Source organism: Candoia aspera, chromosome 7 (genome assembly GCF_035149785.1).
Source record: "Candoia aspera isolate rCanAsp1 chromosome 7, rCanAsp1.hap2, whole genome shotgun sequence".
Taxonomy (NCBI): Eukaryota; Metazoa; Chordata; class Lepidosauria; order Squamata; family Boidae; genus Candoia; species Candoia aspera.
In genome coordinates, this window is record NC_086159.1 from 34,558,554 (window position 1) to 34,585,581 (window position 27,028).

A 27,028-nucleotide genomic window follows, 5' to 3' on the forward strand; every position below is an offset into this window, starting at 1 on the left:
CATCCAATCAACGCGTTCTTTGGCATCCTCGTCGTCTTTTGCCACTGATTGTTCCAAGCATAACGTCTTTCTCCAACAACGTTGATCTCATGACATGACTGAAGTAACTAAGTCTAAGTTTTGTTATTTTTCCTTCTAGTGACATGACCGGTTTTATGTGCTTCAACACTTCTTTATTTGTTATCTTTGCAGTCCAAGGGATGTGCAAGAGCGTCCTCCAACACCATAGTTCAAACAAATCAATTTTCCTTCTATCCATCTTTTTCATTGTCCAATTTTCACAGCCATATGTAGTTATGGGGAACACGATAGTGTGGACTAGTCTACACTTAGTCATCAAGCTGACATCCTTATTTGATTCATACTCATCATTGTGGTGTGACCCAGCGTGATTCAGCGTTTAATTTCTTGGCTGCATTTGCCGTTTTGATTGACCAGTGATCCTAAAAAGGTGAATTTTTCCATGCATTCCATCTCCTCTCCATCAATTACTATTCTGATGTTTCCATTCCTTGCAGTTGAGTTTGGTCTTTTTGATATTTAGAAAGAGGCCAAACTTCTCGCTTTCTTCTTTGAGTCTCATGATTAGGTGCTTCCTGGGTTTCTGAGAGGAAGGTTGTATCATCTGCATATTGATGGATATTGATGATTCTTCTGCCAATTTTTACCCTAATTGTTGATTCGTCTAGCTCCAGTTTCCTGATGATCACTTCAGCATACAAGTTGAATAAGAAAGGTGACAGAATGTAACCTTGTCACACATCTTTCTTGATCTTGAACCAATCAGTGTCTCCATATTGAGTTTGTACAGTGGTTCCTGATTTACATACAGTGATTTTACCAACTTCACCAAATGTAGTGGCACCCCCCGAGGTCTGCTAGGGCTCTCCATAGTTTGTCATGGTCAACACAATCAAAAGCTTTCCTGTAGTCGATGAAGCACACATAAATGTTCTTTTGAAATTTGTGACATTTTTCCATTATCCATTGTATGTTTTTAACCATTGTATGTTTTTAATTTTTAGTTTAAGGACACTGTTAATACATATATACAGGCCTGTACATGAAATGAATGTAATAACTTTGTAACTTCTGGCCTATAATTGAGCCTGAATGTGCAGGGGTTCCCTGAGGCCTGAAAAGTATTTCAAGGGTTCCTCCAGGGTCAAAAGGTTGAGAAAGGCTGCACTAAACATTGAAGAATCTGGATTGATTGTAGTAGTCATTTGTTTTGATTGTTTTGGGGACTGTTCCTCCCCTCCCATACTAGCTGCAGTTCTGCATGCCTACTTTCTTGGGAATAAGCATATTTGGTCTGCATACTCTAATGAGATAATAGCGTATTTATTCTGCTGCAGTCAATATACACCTGATTTTAATAATGTTTGGGTGCCTAACTAAGAGATGCCTGGAGCACCGCTGGTGGAAGACGGGGAGTGAAGACGACTGAACACGAGCTAGAGCCTCTATTAGAGCCTACCTCATGGCAGTAAGGGTGGCGAAACATGGTTATTTCTCTGCCCATATTGCATCTGCAGATAGCCATCTGGCGGCCATATTTTGGGTGACTCGGTCCCTCCTTGGAGAGAGCAATACCGAGCTTCACCTGCAGGGTCACTGTGAGGAATATGCTGTGCATCTAGCAGATAAAGTCACTCGCATTTACTCTACGTTGGACTCCAGCTTTAAGGCAGGGCCAGTGGAGGATATGGGGGCAAAGTCTGGCATGGTTATCTGGGGGGAGTTTGATCCGGTTGCACCTGAGGAAGTGGACAGGGCCATTGCAGCTACTAGTTCGGCCACTTCTGTATTAGATCCATGCCCTTCTTGGTTGGTCAAGGCTGCCCGGGAGGAAGCACGTGATTGGGTCTGGGTGGTGGTTAATTCCTCTTTGAGAGAGGGGGTGCTCCCACCGGCTCTTAAGGAGGCAATGGTGCATCCTCTCCTCAAGGGGCTATCACTTGACCCAACCAGCCTGGACAGTTTTTGTCCAGTCTCCAACCTCCCCTTTTGGGGGAAGGTTGTGGAGAGAGTGGTCGCGTGGCAGCTGCAGAGGACCCTGGATGAAGCGGATTATCTGGACCCTTTTCAGTCAGGGTTCAGGCCGGGTTATGGGACTGAGACAGCATAGATTGCAGTCTTAGATGACCTCTGGCGGGAGCAGGATGGGGGCAGTGTGACCATTCTCACTCTTCTTGACCTCTCAGCGGCCTTCGATACCATCGATCATGGTATCCTTCTGGACCGGCTTCAGGAGTTGGGGGTGGGTGGCACAGTGTTGTGCTGGTTCTCCTCCTTCCTCCGGGGTTGGTTCCAGTCGGTGTTGATAGGGGGGGAAAGGTCCAGCCCACGTCCCCTACTTTGTGGGGTGCCTCTGGGCTTGGTTCTCTCCCCTCTCCTATTTAACATCTACATGAGACCATTGGGGGAGGTGATCCGATGGTTTGGGGTAAGATACCATCAATATACTGATGATACTCAGCTTTATATCTCTACCCCAGACCGCCTGAGTGATGCCAGGGATTTCCTGACCCAGTGCCTGGAGGCTGTAAGGGCCTGGATGGGGTGCAATGGGCTTCGACTCAACCCAGGCAAGACTGAGTGGCTTTGGGTTTGTGGGCCTCCCGGTGCTAAGGTTTTTCCATCTTTGGTCCTGGATGGGGTTGCACTGCCCCAGACAGACCTGGTGCGCAATCTGGGGCTCCTTGTAGAATCACGGCTCCTGCTCAAAGAGCAGGTGGCAGCCGTGGCTAGGAGGGCCTTTGCACACCTTCGGGTTGTGCGCCAACTCTGCCCATCCCTAGACTGAAAGGCTTTGCTCACAGTCACTCATGCCCTTGTGACCTCCCATCTGGACTACTGTAATGTGGTCTACATGGGGCTGCCCTTGAAGAGCATTCGGAAGCTTCAACTGGTGCAGAATGCAGCTGCACAGATAGTAAATGGTGTCGGGTACTCGACACATGTAACACCACTGCTACGTGAGCTGCATTGGTTGCCGGTGTGCTTAGGGGTGCAATTCAAGGTGCTAGTTGTCACTTTTAAAGCCCTTCATGGCTTGGGGCCAGGTTACCTAAGGGACTGCCTTATCCCAGTTGTTTCTGCCCGTCCAATTCGATCTAGCAGGTTGGGTATGCTGCGGGTCCCGTCAGCCAGGGAGTGTTGGTTGGCGGGAACTAGAAGGCGTGCCTTCTCTTCCGTAGCACCTGCCCTCTGGAACATCCTCCCTCCAGAAATTAGGATGTCCCCAACCCTGTTGGCCTTTCGTAAGGCTGTGAATACCTGGCTTTGTGCCCGGGCTTGGGGCCTCGAGCATGTGGATGGTCCCGTCTCTTGGCTGTATTAACATCATACATTGCTTACTTGGCAGCCATGTATATTTATTTTGTATTTATTGTATATTTTAACTGTTTTAATTGTAATTGTTTTAATTGTTTTATTGTTTTATTGTTGAAAGCTGCCCAGAGTCACTTGCTGAGATGGGCAGCTATAGAAATCAAATAAAAAATAAACAAATAAACAGATAAAGAAATGATAATGGTAAATACATTGGGAAAAGTGCATAAGAAACAAGTGCTGCTTTTGTTCTTATGTCTACATGTATACTAAAAATAATTTTTTTTAAAAGTCACACAATTATTTTTATTCAGAGTGAGGGTAGTACTGTAATTTTACCATGGAGACAATGTAGAATACATTGCAGATTCTGAAAACATTGTACACTAAATACAGAAAAGTTCATATTTTGACATGCACTCAATCCTTTTCTGCCTTGCTTTTACTGCCTGCTGCCACTATTCTGTTAACAGTCTTCCTGATATCTTAAGTGATCGTAAGGTTAATGCAATTTATGTTACAAATAATAAAAAAAGGAACCATCTACAGTAGTTTGAGTAACAAAGTGAACTATTGCATATTTTTAAAAAAATTTTTACAACAGAGCTTGGTTAGACTCTGCTGCATGACCAGCCAGGAGAGGATCCCATAGAAGGAAAGTTGATGGTGTACAATATTTATGTACAATTTCTGTTCTAAGTTCAATTACTTCAATTCCATCTTGTTTTCTATGGCAGAGAATACGATTGTTAATGCAATCATAAAATCACTGGCATACTGCTTTTCACTTGTTTCTTGTGTTCATGCAGTTCTTTCCACTCAAAAATAGGAAAAATTATATCTATCAAACTTTATTAAAATGGTCCAAAAGTGCTGTCTGTCTCTGCATGTTGTCCACTCACATCCTTTCTTTCTCAAAGCTCTCAAAATAGGCTTACCATAGTTTTTAAAAAGAAAGAAAATCCCCATCTTCCTCCAAAGCTCAAGGGAAAAATCTCTCCAAGAACCTGCCACTTTCTATTTTGCATTATCATTTGATTGTTAAATGTGATGGTGGGCATCAAAAACTTGCTCACCATTGTTCTAGGTAAGTAGTGTTAAAATCTGATATTAGTGAAGTATTACGAATTGCTTGATTTCATGTTTTGTATGAGGTATTTATGAACATTGATATTATCATTCCCCTATAATGATTCTCATGGATCATATTCCAGAGTTTAATTGTGTTATCATTTATTAAAACCCAGTCAATGGTACCTCTGTGTTTAATGTTGATCATAAAAGTTATTTCTGATTATCAGAATTAAATTATTTTATATAATAGATTACCATTAATGTTTTTTTTTCCTAGACAGAAAAGGGGAGTGCATTACATGAAGCAGCCTTATTTGGAAAGGTAGATGTGGTACGCATTCTTTTAGAAACAGGTAAATCATAATTGTCCAAGTGATTTTTAGTTATTTAAAAATGGCAAAAAATGCTATTTAAACTTCTCTGAATTCAGTTCTTAGTTTTTATCCAATTTCAATACGTTTCTTATGCAATGACCTATATTTCCTACTACCGTATAGTTGTACAGGAATTTTTCTTATACCAAATAGCTATTAGTTATTAGGGGTAATTTATTTATTTATTAAATTTATATGCTACCTGACTCCCAGTGTCACTGGATGGTTTACAAATTGTTAAAAACATTGAAACAAGAAAATAAAACAAAAAGATGGTAGAGATAAAAAACTCAGATGGGGGTTTCAGTCACACTTGGTAAAGGCTTGGACTAAGAGCCAGGTCTTCAGGCCCTCTGAAACTTCAGTAGGGTGGGAGTTTTCAAATCTCAGGGGGAACCTCATTCCATAGGGCACGTGCTGCTACGGAGAAGGTGTGCTTCAGGGTCCCAATACATGGCATTGCTTAATCAAAGAAACCTAAAGCATGCCAACCTTGCCAGATTGGTTTGGCCAGGCAGATACTATGGGAGACAGATGGTCCCTCAAGTAACCAGGCCCTATGCCATGTAGGGCTTTATAAGTAGCAACCAGCACCTTGAATCATACCCAGAAGCAAGCTGGCAACCAGTGCAGCTCATGAAGCAGAGATATTACATGGCCAATTTGGTCTAGTGGTTAAGGCACCAGGCTAGAAACCAGGAGACTGTGAGTTCTAGTCCCGCTGTGACTTTGCTGTGATGAAAGCCAGCTGTGTGACTTTGGGCCAGTCATTCACTCTCAGCCCAACCCACCTCACAGGGTTGCTGCTGTAGGGAAAATAGAAGGCAGGAGTACTGGTATGTTGCTGCTTGAGTTGACTGTATATGTGTATGTGTATGTATACTGTACAATATATGATGATGATGATGACAACGACAACAACGATGATGATATAACAACAACAACAACACCACAAAGGCATGCCCATCACTGCCTACACCACTGCATTCTGGACCAGTTGAAGCTTCTGGGTGGTTTTCAAGGGCAGCCCCATGTGCAGCATGTTTCATTAGTCAAGCTGTGAGGTGACCAGGGCATGAGTGACTTTCTGAAGAGCCCCAGATCTAGGAAGGGGTGCAACTGCATATACCAAAGCTGGTGATTAGTTACAGTATGTCTTAGGGGACTTAAAACAATAGAACGATGAAGAGATATAGAACAATATTTAAATTTCTTAGGCATTTGGAATTTATATAGTTCATAATATAAAATTTGAGAAGGCTAATTAATGATTATATGTGCATGAGGCAAAAAGTACCTATTTATCAACTTGCATTGGTATTCGATGTAGTAGCTTTTCAAAAAAATTAAGTAATGGGGCTTGAGATATTTATGTTTATGTCCTATGGAATATATCAGAAATATATAGAGCAGTCTGAAGGTGGGCAGGGTAGGGGAATGAAATAGGTGATTTTTTTCTGTGTGTCAGAAGCACCTACCAAGGTGCTTCTGTATTGAAAGGATTTGCCAGTGATGTCACTGTTGTCTGGGGGACACCCAAGGGGGCTCCTTTCGTGTTCCTGTTATTTTCCCACTGAAGTGGTACCTATTTATCTGCTTGCATTTGCATGCTTTCGAACTGCTAGGTTAGCAGGAGCTGGGACAAGTTGATGGGAGCTCACTCCGTCATGCGGCTTGTGCTCTCGGGTTTCGAACTGCTGAGCTGCCGACCTCAATGGTCCTCTGACTCAGTGTCTTAACCACTGAGCCACCATGGCCCCTAATAGGTGATTATCCAGCATTTCCAAAGTCCTGCTAGTTTAGCTTGGGTAGGGCTGATGATCTGTGTGTTTATTTGTGTGTGTGTTTCTGTGAATGCATGTTAAGAGTTTATTTTTCTTAAGTTACTGATAGTATTGCTTAAATACCTGAGCAGTTGGTATTAATGGGAGGGAAAATATTGAGAGCAGTTTCCAGCTGTTTTATGTGACAGGACTGAATCTAGGGAACAAAGTGTCTTAGATCTGCTTTGGAGGAGTTAAGATATCTCTGCTCCCCAGGATATTCAGGGTTTATTGCTGGCAAAAACAGTGTTAATACCTACAAAGCACACATACTTGGACCAACAGGAGAGATGTATTTGTCTGTTTGCTGAATTCCTCTTTGCTGATGGTATATTTTTTTCACCTAACCTTACTGTAATTCCTCTACCATCTAGGAAGAAAATTTGGGTTTTAGGATTGTAATCTTGAATGTTCCATATTATATCCCCCTTTTTCCTATTTTCTATTCTGTGTATTTATTTATTTCAGGAATTGATGCCAACATAAAGGACAACTTAGGCAGAACAGTTTTAGATATTCTGAAAGAACATCCATCACAACAATCACTCCAAATTGCTGCATTGCTTCAAGGTCAGTTAGGTGTATCATATAAGTCATATAAAATGATTAAATATGTACATATAAAATACAAAATATCAATTTTATTTGTATTATTTTTGTTTTAATATTGCATATTAAAATTACCACCTAAGCATATTTGGTACATGTTACTTTTAAACTCATTGGTTTATGTTGTAACATCAAAATGGAAGCATGTTTGTTTGAGAGCCTGTTTGGTTTGGTGGTTTTAAGGTGCCAGGCTAGAACCTAGAAGACCTTGAGTTCTAGTCCTGCCTTAGGGTTGAAGCCAACTGGATGACTTTAGGCCAATCCCTCTCTCCTGGCCCTAAGAAGAAGGCCATGGCAAACCAATTCTGAAAATGTTTTCAAGAAAACTGCCCAGGCAGTTGCCAGGAGTCAAGACTAACTAGAAGGCATATACACACAATGTATTTTAGTATAATTACCAAAGATATATATAATTTCCCCAATGTCATCACTGTGAAAGGGGTGTGTGTTTTCTTTTGCTTTCTGAAGGTAAGGCTTTACAGGAGATGAAGATTTATTTTATGATTACTTTTTGTGGCTTCTGTGAATATATACTTGTGCTTTTGCAAACAACTGTTCCAGAAGATTCCAAAGTGAGCTTTCAGGGCAGGTCTATTCTATGCTATCTAGAGTAGTGCCAAGTACTTCAGCTTCTTGTCTACCACAGTATCATGAAAAATATTCTCCAACTGTTCTTTCTTCAGGCACTGTTGGGGTCTGTAGTTTCTTCCTTCTTTTTGTTTATTTTGTTTATTTTTCTTTTTCTTTTTTTACTGTTTCCGCCCATGGCTTCTGAAAGGCATGATCTGTGTTGTCTTTATTTGGATTAGGATCACCAGATCTTTTGTTTATTTCTAGAACTTCATTCTGTAATCACAATGTAATTGTTCAACTATGACTTAAGCAAGCTTCTGTGCTGGTTGTAGATTGCTTTCAGCTTTTGAAACAGTCATGTAAAGACTGTCACTTGGCTCCAATTCTGGATGCTTCCATATTGCAACAGTGCTGGCTCAAGCTAACACACCAATAAGGATAGGTCTTCTCCTCTGAAGAGAATAACTTCAGCTCCTTTTCATTGTAGACCAAGTACTCTCACACTTCCAGTGAGTATTAATCCTGAGCTGTCCTGACACTGGTCTAAAAATTCAACAGATTATGAAAATATCATAAGAAATTTCATGCTAAATGTGATTTGGGATTACCATGGACTTCCTCTTCTATGATAAGTCTGCTAATCCGATTTGGGCTACTCCCACTTGGATCTGATCATTATCTCTGTCTGGTGGACTTTGATTCCTGTATTATCATCAGAATGATCTTTGACTTGATTCTATCTCCATTACTACACTCTTCAGTACATAGTGTACTTGACCTCAGATGGACCTTAGTCATCAGTGTTCCACTTCTGAAGGTGACATCTGAATAGAATCTCCCAGAGGCCAGAATGCCTGACATTCTTGGTCCTATCACCTGCCATCAGGGCCCTCTCCAGGATTAGTGACATATCTACATAGCTATTGGTACTAGGATCCTAGCCATTCGTATAAATCATTCTCCTCTTCTAATAATGAATACTGCAATCCATACACTCTTAAGGACTTCCATTATATTATGAATGACACTCATAGGTATTTTTATATTACTGTGGCATTTATTTTATGGCTTGCTATTAAGCCTGTTTGGCTCAGTGTCAGTTTTTCCTTTGGGAAAAGGCAGTACCTCTTGTCCAATATTTGCCAGGGACAAAAAACAGCAAATTAACCTTCTTCATTGTGCTACTACTATATGTCAATTGAAGAAACAATTGCCTTCAGTTGAGTGATTAATTTTAACTAATTAATATATTCGATTTATAGGATGGCCAAATCACATGGTATACAGAGTAAAACTTACTAATGATGCTTGTACCTACACTGAAGATTTACTTTTCAATTATCTAAGACTGTTAGTCAATAAAACCAATGAAAACTCTGATCTAGAAATTCAAGAATACTACCAAGAGCATAGGATGTCCTCACAGCTTCTCCTGTGTTCTTCTGCTTTCTGATCTTGACAGTGAAATGGAGAATCATTCAACTCATTAGCTTCACAACAGTTAAGCTATCCTATCAGATGATGTCTTGGAGCTCCTAAATAGTAACATTTTCCCCACTGAAAAGCTCAGGACCCATGTAAGAAACTCTTTTGACTCCCATCTTTCTATCCCCCTTCTTCTTCCACAAAGTCTGGCTTTTGGAGACAGATCTCAATTATTCTTCAGCAGCATCACATCCAGACAAACTCTGCTAAAGTGGAAATCATCTAAACTTGGTACATACTTTGATGCTTTAATGATTGATCATGGCTTTTAGGTCTTGCCAATTATGGTTGACACTTCATTTCTGACTTCTCTGAATGAATAGTATACATGTCTATTTAGATTTCAGAATCTTCAAGTGGGCTTTCTAATGCCTGAAACTTTTTTTATGCAAAAGCCCATCCTCCCAATCTAAATACTCCCTTGTGGTGGAAACTGATGTCTCAGAGCCATTGGAGCCTTGGTCCTTGCAAAGCTCCAACAATTAAATTAGATGGAGAGGAAGAATTTGAATTACCTGATATCTTGGACTCTCAGATATTCTGGAAAGAACTCCAGTATCTAAGTGATTAGAATTGTGGCTGAAGGATTGCTCGTGGGACAACCCATAGTTGTGGGTGCATGGCCCACAACTCCTCTGTTGGTCCTAGTCATGAAACCCACAGGAACTTGGACCAATAGACAGAGTAGGAGAAGAGAAGGAGTACTGTCACACCTTCCATGGAAAAAATCCTCATCTGAAGAACAGAGAATGTAGAGTCAAGCCAGGAAGAACCTGGTGGCTCACAACTCCTGGAAAATAAGCCAAGTAATGTTGTAGAAAATGCAGCAGCTGACCATTATCTTGTAAAGCCCACCTCCCACAAATGAAGAAAAGGAATTTGAAAATGCAAAGCCATGCAAATAGAAGCTTTATGATGCTGGAAAATCTCCTGCTGCTTCATAGTTATGGATAGCTGCATCAGCATAATGGACTCAGTATATAAACATTTCTCTTCCAGTTCCTTAGTGCCACAAACAATTGATGCCTTCTGCTCTGTTATCTATTCCCTGTGTTTGTTGCGACTCCAGAACGTGTGCTCTGGGACCTTTTTGCCTCTTGACATTTTGGGTTATTTTTTGATATCTCCATGCTTTATTCCTTTTTGACTTGGTGAATTGACCTGTGTTACTTCCTCTGCTTCAGTGACTCTACACCATCTCAGTTAGCTTGTCTTTGCTGGTTTTAGCCATAAAACTAACAGTAATTTCTCTAGTGTTTAGAGTGGTCCAGCACTATTGCATTCAGCCTAACCCTAACCCTTACTCTCTTCTCCAAGAAAACTGTACCAAAAGGTACTAATCTAATTCCTAGATACATTTGGTATTTAAAATTAAGTAGTTCTAACAGGTTCTGAAAATCATTCAATTTTCAGATCTAACACTAGATTTCTTGCATTGCTTGCTTATTGTGAAACTGCAGATTCCCCATTAATGGCATCACTGGATGACCTAGTACGTGCTCTCCATTTTATTTTACTTTAAGAAAAAAGTGTTCTATGTGTGCATTCCAACACCAAAATACAGATACAGTGGGGAGAGGATGTGGATGCTTATGTAAGCCTACCTCCCTACATCTACATGCCTTGCTGCCTTTAGTCAGGGATCCTGATTATTGGATCCCAGTCAGCATGATCAGCAAAACAGGCTTATATAATCCTATCATGAGAGCTTTGTGGGTTCACAGAAAATAATGCAACATGCAGCACACCAACAATCCTTCTTGTGGATTTATTTTATTTGAACATAAGCAAGATGAGAAGGGGCATTTATTTCAGAAATGCAGATTCTTTTAAGTATTTTGGCATTACCTAAAGCTTTTACAGCTATCTCTGCCAGAACTCCCAAGGCTTCAGCAGGTATCGTTGCCTGTTAGGGTTGCCACGTATCATCCTTCATTCCTCAACCTCTCTCTTCATGTTTTCCACCTCTCTCATCCCCCTTGCCAGCACATCAACTCAACTATTTTTTGAGAAAGTTTCTGTCTATCAGAAAGGTGTCTTATCTTCTCTTCCCCTGGCTTGTTATCAGCTAAAAGAACAGCATGTATATCTGCAAGTTCATGCAATGTAATGGCAGACAGCCCTTAGCTGCTGCATACTGTCACAAACCCTTTTCAGATCTTTCATCTGAACCTGTAAAGATTTAATAAACAGCTGGGTATGCAAGCATGTGCATGCATACCAACACTTCTTTTCCATTTTAAATGTACTTCTGTATGGGTGAACAAGGCTGTAGTTGTATGATCATCTGTGCTTGTGGTTATGATGGAATGTTTCCTTGTGACATTTTTCAAAAACAGCAAACTTACCATAATCAGTTGATACATCCTGAGTTCCTTTTATCCTAAATTAATTTGTATTGCTTTTATTGAAGCAACTCTTCCCATTATTCCTCTAAATTCCATAGATGGGACACAATATATTCGAATTCTAATGTTAATTTGAATCAATGAATTATCATATATAGGTGATCAACCTGTACAGGTAGACCTCAAGGTACTATCATTCGTTCAGTGACCATTTGAAGTTATGTCAGCACTGGTGGTTATTACTGGTCCCTGGGGTTCTGGCCATCCCAGCACCCCTGCAGTCACCTGATTGCGATCTGGGTGCTTGGCAACCTGTTTGCACTTATGATTGGTTGCCAAGTGCCACACAATCACATGATTGCTATTTGCAAGCTTCCCTGCCAATTTCCCCAGAAAGTCAATGGGGAAGCCAGCAGGGAAGGTTGAAAGTTGCTGGGGTAACTCTCCCACACTTGTGCACCCTCCCCCAGCCCCTCTGTGCTCATGCCATGCTGGCCACTCATGCACCCCTGCGCACCCTCCCCAACCCATGCTGTGCTTCTCGCACACCCCCTTGCACCCTCCTGCAGCCTCCCTGACCCTCCTTTGCACACCCTCACACACTGTCCCCAACCTGCACCACACCTCTTGCATATCCTCCCTGACCCACGTGTTGCCTCTCATGTATCCCCTAACAGCCTCTCTGACCCTTCCTCATACACCCTCCCCAATCCATGCTACGCGTCTGGTGTACCCTTGCACATGCTCTCTGACTCTCCCTGACCTGCATGGCACCTCTCATGCACCCCCTCACACCCTAGCGCACCCTCCCCATGCCGTGCCTTTCACACACCCTCCACAACCCTCCCCCACACCCCTATGTACCTCTCTCCCCCACCCAGCAGCAGCCACTTACCTGCCTGCAGGCCTGGGACTTGAAACTTCCTGCCAGCTTCCCCACTGACTTTGGTTGTGGGAAGCTGGCAGGAAGTTGCCTCCACTAACGACTGTGGGATTTAGTTAACAATAGCAACCAGGACTGCAGGAATTGCTGTCGCTAAGCGATGTGGTTGTGCTTTATTACCGCATTGCTTAGCAACGAAAATTCCGGTCTGTTGTAAGTTGAGGACTACCTGTAGCACTTGTTTATATAGACACCACTTTAGCAGTTTGTTAAAAAAACAAATGCAAAAGCAGTTATTTTTGAGGCCTACTAATGTTTTTATTGCCTAACCCTAGAAAGTTCTGAGCTTTGCCTATATCTGCATGGACAAATATAAAGAACCATATATACAAGAAAACAAATGTGGGGGGAGTGTCAAGTGCTTAGCTTCTCTGTGGTTAATTTATAACAATACTATTTTATTCCTACTTTTCACTAGCTTTCATTCTTTCAAAGAATCTAAAACTAACATGTGGAACATATGAAATAGAGACATATCATATGGGACTCTGCCCTTGGGGATCCAGGGAGGTAGAAACTTTTGTCCATGTCCTCATAGGGTGTCCTTTTAATCTTTATATATGTTAAGGACTGCTACATATTCAGAACATTCTTCCAACAGCAAACTAGTTTTGGAGAACAATTAGTGTATGTAGGGAATTCTATGAAACTACTTTTTAAAATGATCTTATTGATCCTTGAATCTTACAGTTTGCCATCCATGACTACATTTTCTAGTATTTTCTAATTTGAAAGAAGACAGTTTCACTAATCACAGTGTGACTAGTAATTTTTCCTTTCGTGTATTGTATTAATTATCTAATTGACAGGTCTTTCTTGCTCTTTCTCATTTCCTTGAAGTTTGTATGATTTTTTTTTATTGGGAACTTCAGAATCATGCATCCAATACTGAATGTCAAATTATAAACAGCCTCTTTTATGGACTCTAATTTTCAAAGTTTAGGGTCTAAAAGACTTTGTGCAATGAAATCTCAAGGCCCTAAAAACACATCTGTCTAATTTTGTATAAGTCATAGATAACTAATTACTTTTCTGATAGAGAGATAGTTGCTTCATATGATAATATATACTTCTTTGACTAGAAATTTGTGATCTTTTCATATGATTTTGGTTCTTTCTCTAATATCAGTTGTAGAGTCTTTTTTGAATCAAACTGGACTCCTGGTGACTTCATGGACAGGTTCATGTTGTTTATCTGGCTACAATATGGAAATAGGTTGCCATTGTCTTTTGTATCTTTTCCCCTTCTTGCCTTTTGCTGTTCTTCCCCCCACCATGCCCACCCTTCCAAATACAATGTTGTGGGCATACTGTATAATAATTCTATCTTGGGACTCTGCTGTATGCAACTGAAGTGGATGTGATCACTAAAGCTTATGAAATAATAACATTATTAATCTTTATGATTTCACAAAGCTCTTTGTTGTATGTAATAATAATAGAACTTCGAAAACTCTACTATACTACTGAATCCATTTTTTTAAAATAAAGTTTTAATTTATTTACTGCAATAAGAATTCAGTTGTAGATACACTTAACTGTAACTCGTTCCCATTAAAATCAAGAAGTAATATATTGGGCAATCATTAGGCATACAGCCAATTCTATGCATGCTTCTTGATAAGTTTAAGTATAAAACTTAAATACAACATGAACATTAAACGAAAATGTGAAGAACTCTGAAAATTCTGTCAGATGAATTTTCAAATTTTGCTTATAGGATGTGTTCTTACTATAGATTACATAGAAAAAGGAAATGCAGAAGTTCCAGAGGAATCCACAGAGGAATGTTTAGTATCAGATCACCAGTCCAGTGTTTTATCTACAGAAGATTCTCCTATACAAACAAGTAAAAGTAAATATTCCATTCCCAGTAGCCTGTTACATGTTAAAATATGTTAATCATCAGAAACATAGTCAATATGATATTGTACCTATTTTGCAGATTACCAGGGCTGTGGTAATAAAAGAAATTGAATATATTCTTCTTTGTTTATATAAAATGTTAAATTTTGTGAAAATGTTAGATAATTGGGTTTTAAGCATTCTAAGGTATGTTTTAGGTATTTGAGGCTAGCTAACAACTAGCTATACAGATCAGGAAGTCTCAGTGTAGACGGAACATGGTGAAACAGACCGGCTCCAGGTTGGCAAAAGAGCATGACAAGGCGGAATACTCTCCCTTACTTATTCAGTCTAAACACTGGATATATATTAAGGGAAGCTGGATTGGAAGAAGACAAGTGTGATTTTAAAATTGGAAGAAGAAATGTCAATAACCTGGGCTATGCTGCTGATACTGCTCTGACAGCTGAAAATGCAAAGGATCTGCAAGTAATAAAATGCAAGGAACACAGTGGAAAAAATGGGACTAAAATTAAATATAAATCAGATCAAACTAGTTACAACAGGTACAACAACCAGCCTTAGAACTGACAATGAAGATATCAAAGTGGTGAATAGCTTCTGCCTTTTAGGATCAAACATCAACAGTAAAGGAACAAGCAGTCAAGAAATACTCTACAGATTAGCACTTGGCCAGGCAGCCATGCAGGTCTTGGAAAAGATATTTAGATGCTGTGATGTGTCTAAACCTACAAAGACCTGAATAGTGCAAGCAGTGGTATTCCCTGTGACACTCTGTGGAAGTGAAAGTTGGATGCAGGATAGCAGAGTATTGATGACTTTGGTGTTGGAGAAAACTCCTTAAAATACCATGAACAACTAAGAAAACAAAGAAATGGATCATCGAACAAATCCTCCCAGAGTTCTCACCAGAGGCACAAGAGGCATAAAAGACCAAGCTCAATTTAACCTACCTTGGATATATTATGAGAAGACCTAGCTCTCTGGAGAAGGCTCTAATGCTTGGAAATGTGAAGGAAAGAGAAGAGAATGACCAGCAGTAAGGTGAATGGAGTCAGTTACCATGGTGATGGGTACACCATTGGAACACCTGAAAGAAACAGGTTAGGGACAGATTGTCATGAAGAAAATCTATCTGTGTGGTTGCTGACAGTAGACGCTGACTTGATAGCACATAATCCATCAATAATCCATCTATGCAATTCATGCAAGAAATATTTTAAATCTTGAGATTGTACTTGTGTTGGCTAAAGAGTGAGGATGAGCAAAGCAGAGCTCAGTTGCTCAAAACCCCATACCTGTTTCTCTTTGAGGTTACAGTGAAATATATTTCACTGATTTTCGAAAATTTTTGAAAATGATTAACAGCAACAAAACAATTGGCAATTGTTTTTTTAAGAAAATAATTGACAACAGTTAAACAATAAAATCTACAGTACTGTGATAAGTAAAACATTCCTATATATTTGAAACAAGCAGGAAATGGGCATTTCAGCCTGAAAGTTACTGTAGTTCAGTAGCTCCATTTTGGAATCCCACATTCTCTTATTGATCCATACAGTAATGTGACTCTGTGCAGGAGAAATTTTCCTTTGTATTTATTTGCAAATGATTCCAACAGTGCTAAATCCATACAGAAATTTCAAATAATGGTAATAAATAGTATTTTAATGAAAAAAACATTAACTATCTTTGTAATGGATTTCTGAAAAATTAATTTTCAGGAAAAAATAAAAATTGATAGAAAATTGATTATTTAAAATTAACTACTAAGCAGTATCCATATTTCAATCACCATATGCATGTAGGACAGAATATGGTATAACTCAAATGCATTCTACAGAATGACTTTTCTTGCATATTACTTAATCACGTTAGCCCCCAAACATTTGATGTATGTAACATTTTATCCTTCAGCAAAGGATTGTTACCTTGTTGTGGTGCTGGAGCTTCAGCACCTCAATGATGCCATGAGCTAAACCGTGAAGGGCCACCCAAGACGGGAAGGTCATGACAGAGAGGTCAGACTAAATGCGATCCCTGGGGAAGGTAATGGCAACCCACCCCAGTAAACTTCCCATGAAAACTAAATGGATCACTACAACCAGAGATATGTCGGTATACCATCGGAAGATGAGACCCCCAGGTTGGAAGATGGTCAAAATGCTACTGGGGAGGAACAGAGGATGAGTTCAACTAGCCCCAGACATGATGACGCAGCTAGCTCAAAGCCAAAAGGACGGCTAGTGGCCGACGGTGCTGGTGGTGAACGGCGAATCCAATGTTCTAAGGATAACACACCATTGGAACCTGGAATGTAAGATCTATGAGCCAGGGCAAATTGGATGTGGTTATTGGTGAGATGTCAAGATTAAAGATAGACATTTTGGGCATCAGTGAACTGAAATGGACTGGAATGGGCCACTTCACATCAAATGACCACCAGGTCTACTACTGTGGACAAGAGGACCACAGAAGAAATGGAGTAGCCTTCATAATTAATAGTAAAGTGACTACAGCAGTGCTTGGATACAATAAAAAAAACGATAGAATGATCTCAATTCGAATTCAGGGCAAGCCATCTAACATCACAGTGATCCAAATATACGCCCCAACCACAGATGCTGAGGAAGCTGAAGTAGAGCAGTTCTATGAGGATCTGCAGCACCTACTGGACAACACGCCTAAAAGAGATGTTATTTTCATCACGGGAGACTAGAATGCTAAGGTGGGCAGTCAAATGACACCTGGAATTACAGGTAAGCATGGCCTGGGAGAACAAAACGAAGCAGGACATAGGCTGATAGAATTTTGCCAAGACAACTCACTCTGCATAACAAACACTCTCTTCCAGCAACCTAAGAGATGGCTTTATACATGGACTTCACCAGATGGACAACACTGAAATCAGATTGACTACATCCTGTGCAGCCAAAGGTGGTGGACATCTGTACAGTCGGTAAAAACAAGATCTGGAGCTGACTGTAGTTCAGATCACGAACTTCTTCTTGCACAATTTAGGATCAGACTAAAGAGATTAGGGAAGACCCACAGATCAGCTAGATATGAGCTCACTAATATTCCTAAGGAATATGCAGTGGAGGTGAAGAATAGATTTAAGGCACTGGACTTAGTACATAGGGTCCCGGAAGAACTATGGACAGAAGTTCGCAACATTGTTCAGGAGGCGGCAACAAAATACATGCCAAAGAAAGAGAAAACCAAGAAGGCAAAGTGGCTGTCTGCTGAGACACTAGAAGTAGCCCAAGAAAGAAGGAAAGCAAAAGACAACAGTGATAGGGGGAGATATGCCCAAAAGCAAACTTCCAGAGGTTAGCCAGAAGAGATAAGGAATTATTTTTAAACAAACAATGCGTGGAAGTGGAAGAAGACAACAGAATAGGAAGAACAAGAGACCTTTTCCAGAAAATTAGAAACATCGGAGGTAAATTCCAGGCAAAAATGGGTATGATCAAAAACAAAGATGGCAAGGACCTAACAGAAGAAGAAGAGATCAAGAAAGGTGGCAAGAATATACAGAAGACCTGTATAGGAAGGATAACAATATTGGGGATAGCTTTGACGGTGTGGTCAGTGAGCTAGAGCCAGACATCCTGAAGAGTGAGGTTGAATGGGCCTTAAGAAGCATTGCTAATAACAAGGCAGCAGGAGATGATGGCATCCTAGCTGAACTGTTCAAAATCTTGCAAGATGATGCTGTCAAGGTAAGGCATGCTATATGTCAGCAAATTTGGAAAACACAAGAATGGCCATCAGACTGGAACAAATCAACTTATATCCCCATACCAAAAAAGGAGAACACTAAAGAATGTTCAAACTATCGAACAGGGGCACTCATTTCACATGCCAGTATGGTAATGCTCAAGATCCTGCAAGGTAGACTTCAGCAATTTATGGAGCAAGAATTGCCAGATGTACAAGCTGGGTTTAGAAAAGGCAGAGGAACTAGGGACCAAATTGCCAATATCCACTGGATAATGGAAAAAGCCAGGGAGTTTCAGAAAAACATCTATTTCTGTTTTATTGACTATTCTAAAGCCTTTGACTGTGTGGGCCATAACAAACTGTGGCAAGTTCTTAGTGGTATGGGGATACTAAGTCATCCTGTGTGCCTCCTGAAGAATCTGTATAACGACAAAGTAGCAACAGTAAGAACAGACCACGGAACAATGGACTGGTTTAAGATTGGGAAAGGAGTACGGCAGGGCTGTATACTCCCAGCCTACCTATTCAACTTGTATGCAGAACACATCACGTGACATGCTGGGCTTGAGGAATCCAAGGCTGGAGTTAAAATCGCTGGAGGAAACATTAACAATCTCAGATATGCAGATGATACCACTTTGATGACTGAAAGCGAAGAGGAACTGAGGGGCCTTATGATGAAGGTGAAAGAAGAAAGTGCAAAAGCTGGCTTGCAGCTAAACCTCAAAAAAACCAAGATTATGGCAACCAGCTTAACTGATAACTGGCAAATAGAGGGAGAAAACATAGAGACAGTGAAAGACTTTGTATTTCTAGGTGCGAAGATTACTGCAGATGCTGACTGGAGTCAGGAAATCAGAAGACATTTAATCCTTGGGAGAAGAGCAATGACAAATCTCGATAAAATAGTTAAGAGCAGAGACATCACACTGACAACAAAGGTCCGCATAGTTGAATCAATGGTGTTCCCCATAGTAACATATGGCTGCAAGAGCTGGACCATAAGGAAGGCTGAGAGAAGGAAGATCGATGCTTTTGAACTGTGGTGTTGGAGGAAAATTCTGAGAGTGCCTTGGACTGCAAGAAGATCAAACCAGTCCATCCTCCAGGAAATAAAGCCAGACTGCTCACTTGAGGGAATGGTATTAAAGGCAAAACTGAAATACTTTGGCCACATAATGAGAAGACAGGACACCCTGGAGAAGATGCTGATGCTAGGGAGAGTGGAAGGCAAAAGGAAGAGGGGCCGACCAAGGGCAAGGTGGATGGATGATATTCTAGAGGTGACGGACTCGTCCCTGGGGGAGCTGGGGATGTTGACGACCGACAGGAAGCTCTGGCGTGGGCTGGTCCATGAAGTCACGAAGAGTCGGAAGTGACTAAACGAATAAACAACAACAACATTTTATCAATAACACAGATTCTTTGTCTCTTAGTGTTTATCCACATAAAAGATGTGGATAAACAGGCAGATTATCAAATTAACAACTCTTTACCTCTTTCTAATTTTTGATTACACCAAGAAAAACATATTTTGAATCTTATGTTGACTTATTTTCTTTACTAGTGACTGAAATTATTTTGCTTCTTGTTAAGGTGAAGTTGTGACTGGTGAATTATCAAAACTATTAGATGAAATCAAGTTGTGCCAAGAAAAAGATTATTTAGAAGATATGAGCCATACTGTATCAGATGATTATCTGGATGATGCTAGCAAAGTATCAGAAGAAGAAACAGTAGCAAATGGAAGCCGAGCCAAGTCTAATGTAGTAAGTGAGAAAGGATATAGTTTATATTCTAGCCATTAACAAAATGATTTAATTCTGATTCATATGTTGTATATTAAAATATTTATATGCTGCAACACCTATTTCCTGCAGAAAATAATAGAATTAAAAACCATATAATAAATCGTAATGGCAGGGCCATTGCATCAAGACTCTGATATCTCCCTGAAATCATTATATTGGGTTAGTTTTCTTTTCAGCTACTTTATGAGAACTTACTGCCCATTTGATTTTTTCTTATAATTTTGTAAATTCTATATATCTTTCCTTTTGTTTAAGCTCCTATGCTTACTGTTTTTCTTCAGCAAAAATATTCTAAGCCATTCTCATATCTTTGGAATTGACACTGATATCACTGTAGCAAGTAATAATTAAAAGCTAATTTTTCTCTGTGGAACAATTTGCAGCATTCTGGTGAATTATACCTTCCTTCTGTACAAAGCCTGTGTATTTTCTTAACCACTAAACAAAAGTATTTAATTTTGAGAGACCTTGTCTAAATTTGACAACAAACACATGACTAAAACCTAGTTCTTCATTAAAGCATGATAGTAGCTAGAGTTTATTGTTAGCTATCTGTCTTCCAGTAGATGGCAGACTGGTTCAGTAAAGAACAGCATCAGCCATTTTATACAGTAGAAGGATCTTGCACATGTGTATTTCTTGGTTAGCTTATAAGAGAACTGGCAGGTTTTGGTGCAGCCTGGATCCAAAACAATCCCTGAAGACTGGTGTCCAAATACCATACATTGACAGTCTCCCTATGGGCCACGTAATCTTACCTGTCTGGGAAGCCTCTGGGAAGAGAAGGTAATGGTAAACACCCCAACATAACCCAGACATGAAGGGCCACATGCATTCTAGAAGCCCAAAAATGAAGGTGTAATTAATAATCAATAATCAGTTTATTTTAAAAAAATGAGGCTGATGATGTACAAGACAATAAAAAAAGAAGCAATTAATGATTTATGTGAATTTGGTACATTATTCGATTATGTGAAATTCAGAGTTCAGAGAGTAGCAATTGAATTCAGTGATAGAAAGATGAAGCAAGAATTTAAGAAGTGTCAGGGAGAACATGGGAGTTTCCAGAAACGATTCACTTAATACAGTGTTCATCTATTTTTAGCAATTTTTAATTTATTACAATAGCCTTACCACCATGTCAAGGTATAACATCCTGGAGAATAATTTTAGCTGGGATTATATGGAATTTCAGTTCAGTGTGGCCTGTTTTAATTGATATATTTTCTTTAAGTATAAAAATGCATAATTAAATTCTAGTCATGTTCATTTAAGTTTGGAAATACTGTTAATCTGTCCTCAGAGATCGTCTTCCACAAATCTGGAACAAGCAGAAGAGGAAGAGGAGGGTGGAATTGAAAATAGTTGTGGACCTACAGGTTTGTGGGAAGCACTGACACCTTGTAATGGATGTAGAAATCTTGGATTTTCCAGTCTTACTCAGGTATTTATCATATTTAGATACAAATTGTGCTTGAGGATCCTCCCATTAATATTTTGGAAAGTTCCACCATGAACCTTGTTCTCTGGAATGTTTAGATAAGGACAATGGATGTGATTGCTCCCAAGTAGCCTCTGTCAGATTACAGATCCCAGTGGTAGGGTTCCATCTTGCACAAAAATACACCCATAAAAAGAAATCCTCCCTCTTTGTGGACTTTTTTAGATTTTAAACATGCCTTTGACTCAATTTCCAGGAATGCCTTTTAGTAAAAAAAAAAAAAAACACAACTGTTGACAGGTGCACAATCCCTATATTTCTCTATGCTGATGATGCCACCGTAATTTCACAAACCCCTATAGGGCTGAAAAGAGCAGTAGCAGCAATATTTTGGTACTGCAGACAAAAGCACCTGGTTCTTAATTTTGAAAAATCTAAAATTCTGGTCTTTGCAAACAACAATCCTAGACAGTAGAAAGGCAAAAAGTAGAGCAGGTTATTGCATTTAAATACCTTGGACTGGTTTTCCACTCTAAAGGCATCTGGAACATGCATCAGAATCATGTTGTACAGATAGCCCTTAGAACTTGAAGTGCTATTAAGTGCTTCTTCTACGCAAGTGGAGGCCAATTAATCCCTGCAGCATTAATACTTTTTGAGGCCAAATCATTGTGCCAAATCCTTTATGGTGCACAAGCAGGACTTTATGTGAAGAAGGGTGCACTGGAATCAGTGCAAACAAAATTTTTGAGATGAATCCTTGCTTCACCCAATGGAACAGCAAATGCCTAGTTAAGGCTTGAGACAGGAATGCCAGCAATCCAGGTAAGAGCCTGGAGGAAGATGATAAACTACTGGCTGAAAATCTAACTCTTCCAGTCAGACTGACTGCTCTAGTTTTCATAGACAATTTTCCTTCTCCCTGGAAAAAGGCTATAGAGCAGAATTTGTCATTATATGGGTTTTCTGTACCATTCCTAATTTCTTTAGGGTATGACCAAGCCAAGCAACTGCTCACCCAAAGGATATGGAGTTTGGAGACCAAAGTTAAAAGGTTGTCTCAACATGGCAGATATTGAATAAATAAAATACCTACAAAATCTAACTTTCTCCAAGCTGAGGATAGCACTTTTCACCCAGGCATAAGATCTTATCATCAGCATTGCTGCAAGGCAGAAACTCCAAAATCCCATTAACCAAGCATACCTGTTCAGGTGGTGACAAGGAGATCAAAACCATTTCTCGTGTATTATTACACTGTAAATTCTACAGGGATATCAGGCCTGCTCATATTCTGCCCCTAATATGTAAATTTCCAGGAAGGCCAAACAATTTCTGTGTGAACCATCTTCTAGAAGATTCAAAACCTTTCACCACTTGTGCAGTAGCCAAATTCTGTGTTGCTGTGACGAAAGCATAACTGGTCACAGAACCACTTGTGTTTTATTCATCACTTCAGGTTTAATATGTGTTATCTATCTTGTTTTAGGTGATATGTATTTTTACTTCATAGACTGTAATATTTTAGATGTACACGTGCACCATTATAGTAGCGTATGTTACATTTTATCTTTCTTATGCTAGTATTTTATCTCATCTATTTGATTTTACTTTTGTGCTGTGTATTTTCAAATTTTGCTGGTCATTGACCAAATAAACAGTATTTCATGATGGTGGGGTTTAATGGTTTACTGAGGAAATCTGGGATATTAAGCATCAGAAGCAATAAGTGATGGTGGCAGAAGATGTGGATTTAGTATAACCGAATACAGATATTCAGAACCCAGATTCAGACTACACACTAGCAATAAAGATGGCAAAGTGCCAACATCTCACCCTCATTGCATCTTCAGAATGACATCCAGCTGCACTGTTAAGATGGCCTTTATCACAATGAGAAAAGACAGGTGGAAAAATTTTTCTTCAAAGTTTTGTGACATGTTTGCAAGACAAAATTGTATGTAATTGCTCTGACAGACTCCAGACTGACAAGGACAAATGGGGTAATTGGGACAAATCCTTGCAGCATTATCTGGGATTTTAAAAAATTTTATAGACTTCAAGGATGTGTACAGGGTTTTTGACAGCAAGTTCTGTTCTGCCTCTTGGACCTACAATCATCCTAGCTCCTTCAAGCAGCTGAGGAATGCATCTGCAGACAGATTACTTATTTGAGGGAAGAAATTGTTCATTACTTTCTGAAGAAGCTACTTCTCAGTCGAACCAAGTTGGATATCTTCTGCCCAGTCTCCAACTTTCCCTTTGTGGGGAAGATTTTGGAGAAGTGGTGGAGCTACAATTATAAAAGAATCCTGGATGAACATTATCAATCTCTCTTTTGGCTGGGTTTCAAGCTTGGGTATGGAACTGAAATTGCATTGCTCTTGTGGATGACTTCCATTGGGATCTGGATGTCGGGAATCTGATTCTCCTAGTTCTGTTAAATCTCTCAGTGGTGTTTTGTACCATTGACCACAGTATCTTTCTAGAGTAATAAGCCCCTCTGGCCATTATTAAGAGAGGAACTGCTATGTTGAAGTGCTTTTACTTATTGCTAGAGATTTTAATCACATTAGAACTGCTATCTGCCCACTCAGTTTGTCACTGTCCTTGTTTAAAGCACAGGTTTTAAGTTTCACTTGAGTAACAAAAAGAAACTGTCTGGTATAGGCTGTTGACAGAGATACTGAAATCATTTTCCAGATAAGTACCTCCCTGAAAGAAATTGCTAGCCTCAGTTAACGAAGTACTGTCTAACTTTGCTATGTACATTTGTACCTAATTAAACTGTAGGGAAATACAAAGTTTTATTCCCCATACTTTGACTGATGGGGTATTAGTCTAGACTCTAGTGCACTTCATATCAAGAGGCAGCTTTAAGATCACTGAGCTCCAAATCCTAGGTTCTTCAGCAGTGTGAATGCTAGTTTCCTCAGCACTCTTCAGTCCCATGTAGTCCCTGTCACTTATCTTTGACAAGCATTATACTGACCTTCCATATGCCTGGAAAAAAGATGAAGGTATTTTCTTCCTGTTCTTTCACCACTTGAGACTATCAATAGTCTTCTGTTTTGCTGGATTGTTTCTAGACCCTTTTTACTGCTCTGTGAGGTCTTTTGGATGGGCTGGATCTGGGCTTTCCCTATTTTGTACTAGAAATTGAATGTATTTTTATTGAGAATATTCCACTAAACTGAACATCAGAATGAGTCTGGTAGCACCTTTTCAGGCTAACAAATTTTATTAAAAGGCATAAGCTTTTATGAACTACAGCTCACTTTATCAGATGCATAGAGTAGCTAAAGTGATATAAAATTTAAATTGGGATGGTGGGGAAGAAGGAAGACACGGTGGTTTTGCAGGATGGGTCAGATTACAAGTATTCTATAATTAACAGGTGTAATGTGTTAAAAAATCCATTGTGTTTTAAGACCTTGTGAGGTAGCTTGAAACCTTTTGATATAAGTGAGTTCAGCAGTCTCTTGCTCGATTGTGATGGTGAACTTTTTGTTCTGGAAAAGCTATGAAATCTGTAATGGAGTGTTCTGGGAGGTTAAAATGCTCTGATATTACTTTGTCCTTGTTTTGAATCCTAATGGCAAACTTGCACAGTCTGACCTATTTGTCCTACATAGAATCCAGATAATGGCATATATCACTTTAGAAGAAGAGCATGTGTAAGTGCCCTTAATTCTGTGTGACGTTGTTGGGGCCTGTGATGTTGCTATTGGTTTAAATGTGAGGGCAAAGTAGATTTGTTGCAGGGTCTGGTTCCCATGCTAGCATTGTTTTCTTGTTATTTCTGGTTGTGCATGACAATCTGCTTCAGTTTGGGTGGTTTTCTGTACAGATATGGTGCCTGAGAAAGTGCAGTGTAATTGTTCAGTATGGATTGTAGCTTATATTAATGATATGTTTGAGTGGTCTGAGTTGTGAGCTATATGAAACACCCTGTTCAGTTGTTTTGTTTCAATCAGCACTTGCTCAGAATCAATGTGGCTTTGTTGATTTGTCTGTTGATCTTACTAGATGGATAGTTCAGTTTCCCGAATGCCTGTTTAATTCCATCGGTTCAGCATCTCTTTCAAGTAGGTTAGAACAATTGTGGTTGTCGTATTGAGCCTGACTATAGATGATAGATTTGGTGGTTGTTTTGGGTGGAAGTTGGAAGCGTGTAGCTATGCATGGCTATCTGTATGTTCCCTATATAGTGTAGTGTTTATGTGTGTCCGTTATTTTACTGTAATATCAAAGAAGTGGATTTGTTTTGTATATAGATCAAAGCTAAGCTTATTGGAGGAGGTGGAACTTAAGGTCTTGATGGAACTTGATGGGAAATTTTGTTCCATGGTCTAGATCTTCAAGAAATTGCATTAGAAATGTAAAATTGTATATATGTACAATGTACATAAAAATGTAATCAGATGTATTTTTAAGCAGCATGTGGCTTAATAATTCTAACAGTGTAACCATTAATTTTAAAGATCAGCACTGGATTTTTAAAAAAAAAATCTAGACCTAAGAACCAGGTTTATTTTATTTTATTTTTTTTTGTGGCCCCTAGAGGGCATTCTTTACTCAAGGGACAAAGGAAATTCATTCAGAAACTTCCTTCAGGGAATTTGTCAATATCAGTGACTTCTGCTCCTCCAATAACTTTTAGAGAAAACATATACAACATACATTATTTCTGAAATTGTAAATAAAATTTAGAAGAACTATAACTGAAGGATATTTGGAGACTACTAGATTTCAGCAGTAGAAATTGTATATTTTTCTTTTTTATTATTTATTTTTATAGCTACAATTTACAAAAAGAAAAAAGAAAAACGATGGGATTAAAAACAATATATGTTAAAAAAATGAACTGAACCAAAATGAAACAAACACATGTATATTACAATATATATGTAAATGTTGCTCAGGATTTAAATTACACATCAAAGCTTGATCAGTCACAGCCAGTTCAAAAGCTGAGTGAATACACTTTTTCATTCGAGGATTTTAAGTCCAGAATGGTAGTTTCTTATGTGACAACACAAAATTATCTTTTTAACTATTCTCCATGCTTAGTAAGTCCAAAGTCCTTCATACACTGATAAATTTCATATTTTTGGTATAATTCAACATTATATTAATGCCTTTAAAACTGATTGAATTCTCTTCTGAAAATATTATTAATAATGTTAATTATATAATTAATTAAATAATAATGTTAATAGTAATAGTATCTAGCCATCTTGTTCCATTGGCCTATTTTTCTCTTGCTTTCAGTTTTGCCAAGCATCAGGGTCTTTTCTAATAATTCTTTCCTTTGCATTTATATTGTACATCCAACATATTTCAGCTTTAGCTTTCTTAGTAATGCTTCCTGTGAGCATCTGGCTTTACTTCATCTAGTACTGAATTAGTTGTTCTTCTTGGGATCCAAGATATTCTTAACAATTCTCTTTAGCTGCACAACTCAAAGCCATTATTTAAAAAAAAATAGCCTTTTGATGGTCCCGCTTTCAAAGCAGTATGTTACATCTGGGAAAACCATAGTCTTGGCAATATATATCTTTGTTTTCAGTGTGATGCCTCTGTACTTTTTGTCTAAATTTGTCATAGTCTTTCCCG

At 39.2% G+C, this 27,028-nt stretch overlaps 1 protein-coding gene across 1 annotated transcript in view; it reads left to right on the forward strand.

Moving 5' to 3' along the window:
* Positions 1-27,028, forward strand: part of ANKS1B (ankyrin repeat and sterile alpha motif domain containing 1B) — a 370,859-nt gene that overhangs the window by 56,982 nt on the left and 286,849 nt on the right. Inside the window, exons 5-9 of the mRNA XM_063308683.1 lie at positions 4,688-4,763; positions 7,076-7,177; positions 14,304-14,420; positions 19,754-19,926; positions 21,272-21,412. Of these exons, the coding sequence (XP_063164753.1) occupies positions 4,688-4,763; positions 7,076-7,177; positions 14,304-14,420; positions 19,754-19,926; positions 21,272-21,412 (609 nt within the window). The remainder of the gene's footprint in view (positions 1-4,687; positions 4,764-7,075; positions 7,178-14,303; positions 14,421-19,753; positions 19,927-21,271; positions 21,413-27,028) is intronic.